The following is a 14,076-nucleotide window of genomic DNA, read 5'->3' on the forward strand; positions in this document are numbered from 1 at the left end:
GAGCGAATGGAGGGGGAGGTAGGAACACTCATTAAAAGGAAGAAAAGAAAAAGGGAAGGTGTATAAAATTCTGCAGCCCTAAATGGTAACTTATGCACTGATAATTTACATCTGCTTTACAGGTCTATTAGTTCAGCTATCTGTTAAAAACCTCATGCCCCAGCAACTGCTGCTTGCCACAGGAGTTAGGCTGTCTCCAAGCTGCTGTACCAAACATCTTCTTGAAGCGGCACAGGCAGATTTGCAGAGCTAATGCCCACTGCAGCTGAGGACAGCGGAGAAACAACTGCACTGCTGCCCGCTCCCCTCTCACTTGCAATTTGACTTAGGCCGAATGTGCAACGTGACTGATGCTCAAAATTTGGAGGAAACTGTGGCAAGCACAGAGCATCACAAGTTAGCATGGAAAGATGCAGCGAGTGCCTGGTCACGCTATATCCAGATGCAGCTGATATTATCAGTCTTGTGCCATCTGAATACTTAACCTGACAGTTTTATGAATGTAATGAGCTTGCTCTGTCATGATATCGGAGTCTGCTTGATCTCCAAAATGTCCCTTTCCCCAGGGACTGTGCTAGTATAATGCGCAATGGTTTGATCCTGGTTTGCAGCAGGGAGCATCGCAACCATGGCCCTTCCTGGCTGACGGGGCACTGCCAGGGCAGATGTTGCAGCAGCTGCAGGCTGAGGGATTTGGGAAGATAAATGGGTATGAATACGGAACAGAAAATGGTAGAGAAGTTCATGTCCAGGCTCGGACAACAAAAGCCCACTCAAGATCTGCCTCAGCTGACCTGGAAGATGAAGGAAGAACCTGATGACGAGCAGTTTGAAACCTCTCTTGCAAGGTGACTGTCACAAATACAATGTCATAACTGAAATATATATAAGAAAAATAAAAAGAACAGCTGGGTCTGATCCAAACACCACTGACATCAGGGCAAGGATCCCTGCTGCACCCAGTGGCCTTTGGAGCAAGTCCTCTCAAGAGGAACAGGGTGAGGTAAATAACTGAAAAAAACCCAAACAACCAACTTGCAATGATTCACTGCAAGATCTGACCATGGAAAGCTGTAGCGAAAGGGCTTATCTAGGAAATGCTGACAAGCGGCAGGATAGGACAGCCAAACAGTATTTGTGAATTTATTCTAGACTGATATGGGAATATTTAATTTGGCTTGAAGCCGCTGTAGCAAAATGATCATTATGATGCATTTAATCTAGTCCAATTTACCATGAAGCAACTATGGCTTCAGAAGAAAAAATGTATCAGCAATTAATTAAAACAGGTTTGTTGTTTGGCAACTTGAGTCATTAAGAACCTGGAAATCCAGGATCATCAAGCTTGCTGATTATAGCCAGTACTCAAGGAAGTCACAGCAGCTGGAATGTCGATCTACTTTTTGAAGTTATCTATTTTGGTGTTTTGTTTTGTTCTTTTTTTTTTCCTTAAAAGCGTCACAGCAACAACTTGGCACTTCTGTTTTCCTTATGTTTGTCTACAGAAAATAGTCATACATAGAAAGTGTGTTGCCGACACCTGGCTCCAAGGTGCAGTTAATGACTCAATATATATGGTCATCATGCATCAAGCAAGCTTAAGAGATACCTTATGCACGCCACAGTCGTTGCAAAAAGTCACTCCTAAGTGACAGGGATTCCGGATGTTTGTATTCATTAAATTTATTTGAGAGCAACCCCCTGCATATTCATCTGCACACTCTATATGGAAGGCTAAATTCACAACCGATATAACGCCTCTGAAACTAGCACAACAGGAGATAGGAAATTTCATGACATTGCCTTTAAAAGCTGTGAAGGGAAGAACCTGCATTTTTACCTCTTGGCCCATTTCCATACTGCAAAGCTTTGTTGACTGAGCTTTGGCATCCACCATGACATTAAACATGGTGCATATTGATTGAGGGACTCGGAAATCTGTTGATCGGCTGGTTTTCTGCAGCTTTACTTCAAATGCAATCCTGGTTCTGTTAAGGAAAAGAGAAAAAGATGTTTCAGTTGCTTTTTAAGATACTGAAGCTAATAATAATGTGAAACAATACTGAGAAGAGTTCAACAAACCAGAAAGCCGAATGCTGCTGGGAGTGTTATAGTGCAATTGTTACAAATTCGCTTTTACTAAAAATGATTTTCCAGTTTAAAAAGAAACCCACTTTCCAGAATACACACTATTTATAAAGTGTGCAACAGTTTCAGGGAAACTATGACTTCCTCATGCTTGATAAACAGTGTGATGATGTTACAAACAGCAGTGTCAATGTACACCTATAATTTGGTTGCATTAGCTGATTTATAACCACAGACAAATAGCAAGCCTGACGCATTAAAGGAAGCTCCTATTGCTCCACGGTATCAACTACAAATAACAGAAGCTCGTTCATCGCTTGACTGAAAGGACATTGCCAGATCATTGCATTTTTAGGTCTACTTGATTTCATTTGCTTGCTGAAAGTTCCTGATTGTCTCATAAATTCATAGCAGTAGTTTTCCCGAAGCATACATACTCACCAGAATACATCTGAAAAATGTGCACGGGTGCAGTCGTGCACATACGAACACACGCACAGGCATCGCACGAGCCCGCACCTCACGGCTCTCCTGAGGTTTCACTGAGCTCAAATTTGACATCCCTGGCAGTTACAAACCATGTTACACCAAGAGCTTTGTTGGGCCAAAGACTACAGGATTTGATCCCGTGTCGTATTTTAAAATGCCAAGGCACCTGTGACTCTAACATGGGGAGTACTCTGCAATACGGTGGGCATTGCCTTGCCTTTCTTTGGAGCCCCTCTGCAGATTCCTGAGGTACTTTACTAATCCAGCCTAACACAGAACAATTATCACATCAGACAGAATCTGCCAACAAATTAACATAGAAGCTTCAATTTAGAAATGACAAATAATATCAGCTGCAGCTCAGGAATAATTCTGATCTTGAAAGATCCCCCAAGGGTTATGCAAATGAAAACTCATTTACAAACGTGAAACTCCCATTCTTGGGATAAGATCTGAGCTGGTACATAGGTCCTCCTGCCCGGATTTATTAGCGGAACAGGCCTTCCTTGCAAGGGCTGCTTTCCTGACAGCACCGAAATACAACCAAGTGTGGAAGGCGGGGTGGCTCCTCCATGGTATTCAACAGTTCAGAGACAGACGTGAAGAAAAATGTTGTGTCAAACTGAAATTGCTAAAGAAACCTTAGCCAGGCCCTGTTTGCAGGTGATATAAATAGGGAAGGCAGCATATTGGTTTACATCAGCAGTGGCATTTGAACTGATTTAATTACCAGTGCCAGATTTAGCCTGGACTCGGGGACTAGAATCTTGATAATTACTGAAAGGACCCAAAGTGACTGGGATTTTCCATCTCCTCGCAGAGATGAGCATGTTCCTACTTACTTATGCTCAGAACCATTATATATAGTCACACCATTACAAGCTGGGCCAGGTTTTTACAGAGGGGCAACATATTTGTAGAAAGGTTGAAGCAGTTGGGAAAAAAAACCCCGGCTTTCAGGCACACAAGCCCTTCTTCAGATGTACCTGGAAACTTGCTTATTTCTCCCAGTTATCTCAGTTGAGCTAACCTGGTCTGATTTCTATAGATCATCGCAGCTATAACTGCACTGCAGGTGTGGCAAAGGTGCCTTGGTTCCAATTTAAAAAAAAAAAAAGAGAAAATAAGCGTTTTGCTGGTGGTGCTGGGGGCAGAGCAGAGAGCAGAGCTCCAGCACTGGCTTTGCTCCTAAAGGATGGTCTGACAACTGGAGGACAACTGAAGCTCAGCGTTCATGCCAGCCAAAGGACCAAAGATGAGCTGCCGCGATAAAGGGGGACTTGCTCAATGCCAAAGACATCACGACCATCTCACTGCACTGAAAATGTACTGGGTTTAATTCCAGAGCAAGCCTTGAGCTGTCTGCTTTCCAGCGGGCGAGCCTCCTGCCTACATCTGGGGGACCGGACGTGCCTTCTCCTACGGTGGTGTTGCATATCCAGACTGCGGGAAACGTGCGAACAATAAACGCCACGCTTGCACTTGCAGAGTGGCCAGGCAATTGTGGTACAGAACAGCCACATCACACATTGCAGCTAATATTAGCATCTACCAGCTGTATTTGGCAACCATTTTTCCTTTGGTTTGTCTCTTTGTCTATTAATTTCTGCAAAATGGAATGCAAAGTTCATTTCTTCTTCCTGCCTCATTACCTCTGATGCCAAATAGAGGTATTGGAAATTACCTTGGAAAGGTTGGAAATTTAACTGTAACATTTTGTTTTCAAGATGACAGCTGCCTGTATGTTTAAAAGTTTTTTAAGGAAACCTCTCTGTTTTGGAAGATCTGCAGGTGAGTATCCTATAATGTGGCTGATGATACAACAGCTTTTCTCGATCGACAGCAGGTGTGAAGCCTGTGTGCCAAGCTACACAATATCCCCTTTCTGGGATCACTTTTTTGCTTGTTTTTTCATGTATCTGTGTTTTTTAGGTGGGTGCTGGGATCTTACTTAGGGCTATGCCTTCAGCACTCAACCCCACCAATACCAAACTGCATTTACAAAGACTTGATCTCACGTGCGGCACGGAAAATAAGCAACATGCCATAAAGCTTGAAAGAATGGGTGATTATTGTGAATATGCACTCTCCAGAGTCTCAACAGAGAAGTGCTTGCTTGGGAGAGTCCACAATTCACAGCAATAGGGTGGCTTTCCACCACGCCTGTGCTGGGCAGAGGTGAGCTGGGGTCACTAATAAATGGTGGTTGAAGCGAAGCTTCATTGATAATAAGACAGAAAAAACCATTGCGTCCTGTGAGCTCCTATGAGAAACGTAACTATTTTGCTCATGGGCACGTACCTTTTCACGCAGGACTCAATCATGTCACTCGCCATAAGCTTCAAGCGTTGCTCTAAGTGTTTTCCAAACTCCTCCTCAGGCCAGTGCAAATCCCGAATGAAGGTCTGTAGGGCATCAAGTTTCCAGAACAGATCTTCCGAGGTGCCTGATCCATTGCTGGCAGGGCAAAATGAGAACAAAAGTCATAAGTGGCATCAGGCTCTTTGTAACCTGATGTGGAGACCATTCCTGCAACAAGTGTAGAGCAGACAGTAGTTTCATACACAGGACAACGCTGGCAATCTCCACCATCAGGATTTTGAGTTTTACCATACAGTTGCCTAATCTACCTTGCTGTCATCACCCACAAAACTTTCCAGACCAGATGAGTAAGACAACATTATGAGTTACACATATTAACGGGAAGAATGTGTGTATGGTAAAAATCAGCCTTAGTTAATAACCACATTAACGTATGTGATTATTAAGAATTAAGGCCAGAAATAGTGGTAGAAAATCCTTGATCAGTAATAACTGCCATACTAGATCGTATGCCGTTATTAAGATTTAGGGTTTCATGCAATTCTCCCCCCTCCGAATTATATCTCGAGTTTGCCTTGTCCCCCCAAGTGAGGCCCCGTTTCCAGGTAAGGGACAGTGCTAACAAGTGGTGAGCGAGGACACGCTTTATCTCTTGAACAGCTGAAAAAAAATCGGAGTAAGTCAATTGAGCTAAGGGCACTAGACATCTCATATCCAGGAGTTTTGGCAGGATTGACCGCTGCACCTTTTCACAGAGCCGCCTCTTGCAAAGGCATCTATAGGACAACAAATTTCCATTTTTTTAAAATTTATTTTGCAACATCTTTGGTCTGTCACAAAACTCTGACTTTCTCTCCCAAGCGTATATTCTCATACCCACACCCCTGCCCAGATGGAAGTCTTTGGTCCTGCAGTGTGTAGCTACACCGGTTCTTTTCACAGTATAATTCTATCTCAAACCTCCACTTACAGAATAAAAATACAGAACTGGATTGTGCTCTGTTTGTGCAGAGAAATTTATGCATCCATAACCCTTTTCTCTCCCTCTCTCCTTCTCCCTCACGTTTTTTCAAAACAATTACCAAGGGAGCTTCAAGAGTTTCAACCCCCTCCTCGCATACCACTAATGCTAACACAGTAATTTATAAGATATTTAACACACCATGCATTACCACTGGTGCTGACATCATCTATAGAAACAGATGAGGGAGGGTGTTTCTATTGTGACAGATGCCAGCTGCATTGAGTTAATGCTAGAGGAAACTGGAGCTAATGCACACACGGCTACTGCAAGGTGAGAACCGTAGTCCCAACATGCTAGAGGGGTCCTGCGGGGTCCTGTGCTAACAGAGTTAACGAGATAAAGAATGAATCGTCTCGGTTGTAGGAGAAACGTATCTGACACTAAGCAACAGGTAACATGTCCTTGATGGAGGGGAAGGGTGAGTAAAAGGAAACCAGGGACATGAAAAGATAAAGAATCAGGCATTTCCTTTAACCAGGGGACCAGTTTGTACAACAGTCTCAAGTGTTCAGCTACCGCCAGTTTTGAGCTGCACCTGGTTCAAACCTGTGCTTGGGTATAAATAAGCTTTAACAGTCTAAACCCAGTTTTGGAACGGCATGAATTTATGTTTTAAATAATTAAATACGTACAAATAGAGTAATTGGTATTTACTACAGCAACATTATGACATCCATTTGGTTCCAAAATTTTAAAAGTATTATTCTTGGTCTTTTTTTCACTTTTGATTCGGGCTCCATGCAAGTAAACAATATAGTATATTCATTTCCAAGATGCACTGTTAATATTTTGCTTGTGAGCACCGCAATTACTCTAATCACGCAGGCAGCTTGCAGTATACCATTGATGCTCAAGCGTTTTCAGAGGGATTATCCAATTTTCTGCCATGACATGATTCTTATCTTTTCAAGGGCAATACCACAAAAGCATGCACAGAGAAAGATTAAAACTTTCAAGTACTCTTTACAGACAACTGCCTAAGCTAGCCTTTAATATAGCTATCTTAGCATGAATATGAGTTGTATAACTTTGAAACATAAATGACCATGCTAGTATTTAAAAAGTTTTAAAAATCTATTAAAAAGTCAAACATCAGTGTTTGCTTTACTTTGGTTCGTTACCACTGCCCTGCAATACAGCCTGTGCGAGGCTAATGGCAGAGGCATTTTGGTGGACTCCAGGTGTAGATGTAATCGAGGGTGTTTCAGTAACAGCGAAGGGGGTAGAGTTTTGGGGGGCTTCTTCAGTTTTATCTTTTAAGCGAGAAGGTAGGGAAAAAGCAACACATCTGTGTAGTGCTGGCTGGGACCATCCTGTGCCAACCCTAAATAACCCTCTAGGAATTTGGATGCAGAACTGGCAAGATCTCAGTTCCTGTGCTAGGACGTCTCGGGAGATGAGCTACCTCAAATGCCAAGATTCAGGTTTAGCCCACTGTGTACCACCCTCCACACTGCTTGGTGGCCGGGACTTTTAAGGGAAATCTGCTATAAAAACTCGCCTAATCTGTGCTCAGGATTTGCGGTATGTCTCCCCTGAGCTCCACCCGTGCACCCTGGGATGCTCGGACAGTGACCTGGGAGCACAAGACGCCTACAGATTGACTGCTTTGACACTGTGCCCGATTTTCCAGCCCATAATCTAAAGCTCAAGTATCTTTCTTTATTTGGCCATGGCATTATTCAGGCTGTAATGATGGCTATGGAGCTTTAACTGCTCTCTGGGGCCTCCCCCAACATGAATAAGAATTGTTGCAGGGTGTTCCTCTTTCTGTTTCATCAAAATCAAGACAAAAATTATTATCTGGGAAATGCGGAGCTTCCATTAAATAAAATTCACTTTTAGATCTACATCTGGTCCACAGAAATTGGTTGACTGGCACTGAAATTGGTTCATCTTCTCTTTTGGACAAAACTCTTTGCTGAGACACATAATGTCACATTATAAGCTCTGTGGTTCGTACGTTCAGACCATGTCCCATTGTCGACAGCTATTTTGTAAAGCAAGATACTTGCTCAAACTCTCAGTGGGAGTAAGAAAAATTTTGAAGATTTATACAAAAAAAACCCTCAAAATACACATGCCAGAAATTCACTCGTGTCTCATTCAGAAAATGTCTAATTAACTGTATCACTCTTTAAAGTTTTATATAATGCACAGAAACAAACAATACATATCCATGCCAAGATTACTTTAAATTTAAATGAGATCTAATTTGAACTGAATACACACTCAGAATCATAAATAGCAGCCATCCATGACGGTGCAGAAAAGCTAGGCATTTGTGGGATGCCTAGTGGGATGTTAACTGGTAGATTTGGTACTTTAGGGAGATTCACATTTGGTAGATTCACATTGGGCAGATTACTTGTTAAACTCCTGTGGAAGAAACAGACAGAAAGAAAAAATACCATAACAGTGACAATGCAGATGTAGCAGAAGCACGTGACACTCATAAACAAATCTGCAAAGTTCACAGCACGAAGACAGTTAAAAAACTAAAGCAAAACATTTCAGAAGGAAGCATGAGTAATGGAAGCTTAAGTGTACTGGGTTTGCAGTCTGCAATAAAAAGCAAGTTACTTAAAAAAAAACAGAATGAAAAGAAGAATCACAAGGTAGCAAATTAACAGAGTACTCAAACACCCACAGAAAATAACTCCAGCTTCAAGTCCTGATACCATTTCAGAGCGCAGAGAGCAGCGTTTCCTCGGAAAAATTTCTCTCCTAAGGAAGCGAGTCTCAGTTCTTACACACTCAGTTAGGCTGGATGAAAGAGCTAAACTGAGAGATCTACTAGAGAATTGGGATTCAAAATAATAAACAGAGAGTTTCAAATTCCAGCCATGCAGAAGTCCATAAGAGTTCTTCTTGCCACCAAATTCTATGGAGTCGGGATTTCACTCCAAAACTTCTCTGTTTATTTTGTACTCTACAAATAACAAAGATGTGCCTGCTAATCTGGAGCAATGAAATGGTGAACCACAAGGTTCTTCCTCAGTGAAGACCTGTGCCCTGATCTTGCCCTTGCATTCCTGGGTGCGGAGAAAATGGGTCCTGCAGGTTGCCCAGCTCTACATACGTGCACTGTGAATGAATGGCACTTAATAAATCCAGTATGTGAATATTACTTGACTGGAAATGGGTGATTAAGACATTCAAAGGTTAATTTATGAAGCATGTGTACTTGGGCATCATGACTTCAATAATTATTTTCAGACATGCAACTGTTATGCAAATAGAGATCTTTTAAAAGTTGGCTAGCGTATTAACTTAATGCGACATACTCTCCTGAAACAATGTGCGGTGTGTAACAGCACCGCATGCCCAAAGTTTGCAAACCACCCTGACGTATTTCAGTGTGCTAGGTCTCTCGATGTTATAATTGGTCTAATTGTGTTTTAATGAGTATCTCATCACAGTTATATTTTACATGCACAATAAAAATGTCATGGGATTTGGGAAAAGAAGCGAGTTTCAGAGGTGTATCTTGTTCCTGCCTTAATCCAGTCATGCTGTATGGCACACTGGGACACAATCCATAGATGGTTTTACAGTCCCATTTGAGGAACAAAACCAGATGCTTTGACACCGTTTTCACTGGATCATTATTTGGGCTCAGTGAAAATGGAATCAGGACTTCAGGATTTCAGCTTCACCCTGCACTGCTGAAGCTACTGGAAGCTTTTCTATGGATATGCATGGACACAATTTCAGCATTCAAACTTCCCTGCTCTCAGTGACTGCACCAGGACATGCCACCTTAGGAGGTCTCTCCCATTCCCCTGGATTAAATCAGTTACTGTACAGGCAGCATTATCTGGACTCTTGGAAAACTATCAAATTATACACTATGTCTTTCAAGGCATATTAAAATCTTAGCAACTTCCTTGAGTCGTATTTTAAACTCCATTTCTTACTGCAAGTTTTATATATCAAAACCCAGAGTAATGGAATTGAGCTGGCTATACTGAATACATGTTTCCTAACGCAACAGAAGATTTGAACCACATCTCTGCAAGAGCTCAGCTCGTCATTGGTGTCAAGTCTTAGGGAATAGACTTTATCCTCATTCTCCCTTTGTGAATAAAATCCCTTGTTGGGGAGGAAAACCACAATCCAAAGTCTTTTTCTAGTGAAAAAAAAAAGTATGTTCTTGTTTTCTTTTGTTTCTGTGATTCTTAGTAGATTTGACTTCACGCGCTCTGCTTGTTCTCTTTGTTAGGCAGTAAGCAGATACGAGAATTTACTAACGTAACAAAGCTGTCCATTGTTTCCATTCATACTGTATCTGCTATTAAGATGATATGATTATTGAATGAGACACAGACTCCACAGTGATTGAGAGAGTGTTAAATCTTCAGAAATGGCAGTGCATGTGGTTAGATACTGATATGGAATAAATAAAGAAATAGCAAGAGGTGGACAACATATAAATGTATAAGGAAAAGCAACTTAAATAACTTAGCCAGATGGTAAATACATAAATCAGAGGACCTTTGGTTTTAATATTAAAATTCAAGAAGTGACAGTGTTATATTAATAAAAACACTGTATTAATAAAATATGACTTCTAGAGTAAACAGTATACTATATTCACACGGAAACATATTTCTTTTATACAACACATTATTTTGCTGATGCAAGGATATGTTGCAAGAATAAGTTAGTACTCTTAAAACAAAACAAAACAGCAAAATAATGGAGTATATTATGTTAACATACAGTAACTAATTTTAAAAATATTCTCCTGAATTGACATGCACAGTTTTGCAGGTTCAACCGATCTAATTATCTGACTAACAGTTGCAGTGAGACCTGTAAAAAATGATTAATATTACCAACAAATGTTCCAGCCTGCAGTTGCTCAGACCATAAAACTACAGGTCCAAGATGAGAAACTGTTTCTAGAAGTCAGCCATGCCTATTTAATATAGATGGCTAAATATAACCTCAGCCATCAGGCAGGGAATGTGGGCATTTGCATCAACAAGATGAGGGCTGTCTGATTTAAGACGACTCAGCTTCAGGACTGGATCCTGATATGTTTGATAAAAGACGCACACTCTGGAGCTGTACTGCTTGTTTTCTTGGCTTCTTCTGATTCACCCCCGTTTGTGTCTGGTAGCTGTGTAAATGGCTTTCACCTGTACTGTCTGCTGGGAAATTCCCAGTGCAAACAGACTGGCAACATACCCCTGGACAACATCCCAACGCTCACACTGTACTGTAGCACCGATCACAGAAAAAAAGTCCAATTGCACAGGGGCTGCTCCTGGAGAGCTGCCCTAGTACTGAAAGGAGGGCAGAAAAATCATAGTATTTTTACTGAGTTGTCCCCTGGCTTCAGAACAGAGCTAAACGAGAGCCTTGTCCATACTTACACGCTCACTTCCTATGGGATGCCTGAAATGATTTAGTGATGGAAGACGCAAACGCCTGTCTCTTCCATCACTATAAATGCTTACAACCTTACTGCCTAGGCTGAGCAAATGCTCAAGAGCAAATCTTTTCACAAAAGCCTTGATGTGAAGCAAAGAGCTTGATAGTGAAGTAGGCAGTCAAATCTGTGCTCTTCCTCTGACTGACACCCAGAATAGTAACAAAGATACTCATTTTCACTACAACGGTGCTTCTTTTAAGGGGAAACATTTTTCACTAGCATTTTGTAGTAGTACAACCTTATAAAACGATTAGTTTAATCATACTGTTCAAGTTCTTACATTAATGTTACATTTATAAATAGTTTGCAAAGGGTTAGTGAGCAATTAATAGATGCTAAAGCCAGGACTACAGTGCGGTAGAGACAGCCATAGGTCAATGAGTAACGTCCTAGTCAAGTGATTGAAACCGGTTGTCATTGCACCAGCTTTAGCATTTGCTCAAAAAGATTTTTCAACACAGACACACACACAGAGACGCACACACACACGTACGTGTCTGCTGGCTGCAAGATAAATCAGTGTTCTCTGAGAAGCCAGCATGAAAAAAAACCCATTGCAAACCCTACTTTTCCAAGACCTCTCAACTCACCAGAGAACAGACCTACTCTGTATCCTCCGTATTTGGATGACTGTGCGAAGGACAAGTGTTCCACATTTCTCTGCGTGGATTCATACAAGCACACCAGCTGCTCTAGCTATAGGGCACGGACCCCCTGTAAATTCAGCAGCTCTGCAGAGGCAGATTACATAGCCCTCATGAGCACATTACATCGATCCTTTTCCCCCCCATGTTTTCAATACTTAACAGTATCGCTCTCACTGAAATTTCTATACCTAACTCCTTGTAGCATAAGGTGCAGAGTATTCAGCAATGAAAATAGAAGAAATACATGCTTGCAAACTGCCATCTGGTCAGGTTATGGAGGGCTACATATTTCATCCTTGATTGCAAGCACAAGCATAGAGAAACCCTTTCAAAAGATTCTGTGTTGTGGAATAATTTCTTGGTTAACAGGAGATAATGAGATTTCCTTCTCACAATTCACTGTAGAGATCCAAAGCAGGACAACGGTAAGCTCGGTGGAACGGACAGCCACGATGATCTACCTTTTCTGGCCAACCGGAAGGCCTTTCTTCAAAGCAGAGGAAAGCCATGGAAAAACATACTGCACTGTTCCCAATTCCCAAAAAGCTCTGCTGGAGAGGTGGCAATGGAAGGCCATGACTTGGATGGGAATTGGCTGGTCCAAACCATTTGAGAACCAATGGTCAAAAATTCAACTGTGCTGCAGTATGGACATGTGGGGGGGGGGAGAAGGAGGTAGGTACATGAGGGCAAATCGAGCAAAGTAAGTCTCTGACCTGAGTTCTTCTGCAAGTTCACTGTCAATCAGACAAAGAGGAGCAGGTGGTCTGCCCAGGAGGCAAAAGATGAAGATGCCTTAACATTTAGTTCTGAACAGCGCATCCAAACTGTCATAAGATCCTAGGAACGACACCCCTCTTTTCCCTTACACAGTATGTGCCACCCTCTGTGCGTTCGCTGGTATCTTCCTTCGCCGGGTCACATCGCGTTAAGCCAGCATTTGCAACTCGCACTTTTGTGTGTGAGACACAAGAACAAAATACCAACTAGTGAAAAAAAAAACAAACCCGGAGTGCATCTTTTCACCAGATGGACACAAGTTTCTTGTGAAAAGCACCCACTTTCCTGCTGGAAGAAATCTTTTAAGTACCCAAGTCTGTAAGACAGATAGTCCATCCTGGGCTTTTGCTTGAAACTGCAACGCTCAAAGCACTCTGTAACTGGAACTCCAGAAGTGCATAACCATTACAAGAGAACTAAGAAAAGACCTTTTATAACTATCAAAGATAACTTGAAAATGATAGATAATGGCATTCCCAGGGACAAAGCATTCTGACAGCCAAGTACTTATGGACATCTATAGTTAAGCCACAAAAGTCATTAAAAGCCAAAATAATGTCAGCTTCTGGCAAAAGAAAAAAGCAGAACAAATTGCTTATTGACTGCTCGACTGAGGTGGACAGGTACACAGAGTTAACCGCCTCTGTTTCGTAACACACAAGGAAATACAAACATATTCATTACTAAAGCAGAGCTCTGAAACTCAAGTTAATGCTAACTTCGAAGTGCAATTCTGCTTGAAGGAGTGGCTGTAAAAATGGCATTCTCCTACTCGAAAGATCTATTTCTTGTATGTTTTCTGGGTCACATCTGCTTATTTGAAACAAGATTTTTTAGGATTTTTAATCCTGTTAGCCTGCAGACCAAAGACAGCAAATGGAAAGTGAGAGAGAATCCTGAATGCCAGCCACTTAACCCCACTCAAAACAGAGGGGATGATCAGGTGTCAAGAAAAGGCCTGAGATTTGGCAGGCAGAATCCTTACGGATGCTGAGGATGCACAAGAAAGAAAGGAAAAAACCTGGGTACTCAGACTCCAGGTTGCATATGGGAGGCTGGCTGCCGAACAAAATCTCTTTTCCTTGTAAACGGAACATATTTGGTGTGAAAAGTCCGGAAAGACCACACGTTCTTTTATACAGCAACCTCTGAGAGTGCAGTGACACTTAACTTTGCCTAGAGAATCACAAAAAAAGCAGGGAAAATAGTCCTTCCAGAGGTCACCTGGTCTGAATCCCCTGTCTGAGCCACCAGCAGACTCATGCTGTTTGCAAAGGGTCGAT

The 14,076-nt window shown here is 41.9% G+C and overlaps 1 protein-coding gene across 8 annotated transcripts in view; it reads right to left on the bottom strand.

Annotated features, from left to right (window-relative positions):
* CADPS (calcium dependent secretion activator) overlaps positions 1 to 14,076 on the bottom strand; it is a 229,456-nt gene that overhangs the window by 36,965 nt on the left and 178,415 nt on the right. For 4 of the 8 annotated variants that reach the window (XM_076346556.1, XM_076346555.1, XM_076346554.1 and 1 more), the window contains 3 exons: positions 8,156 to 8,302; positions 4,879 to 5,034; positions 1,841 to 1,988 (listed from right to left, as the gene is read on the bottom strand). In XM_076346556.1, coding sequence (XP_076202671.1) covers positions 1,841 to 1,988; positions 4,879 to 5,034; positions 8,156 to 8,302 — 451 coding nt within the window. The remainder of the gene's footprint in view (positions 1 to 1,840; positions 1,989 to 4,878; positions 5,035 to 8,155; positions 8,303 to 14,076) is intronic. The other 4 variants (XM_076346560.1, XM_076346559.1, XM_076346558.1 and 1 more) reach the window with 1 other exon arrangement.

This window comes from Aptenodytes patagonicus, chromosome 8, assembly GCF_965638725.1.
Source record: "Aptenodytes patagonicus chromosome 8, bAptPat1.pri.cur, whole genome shotgun sequence".
In the NCBI taxonomy this organism is placed as follows: Eukaryota; Metazoa; Chordata; class Aves; order Sphenisciformes; family Spheniscidae; genus Aptenodytes; species Aptenodytes patagonicus.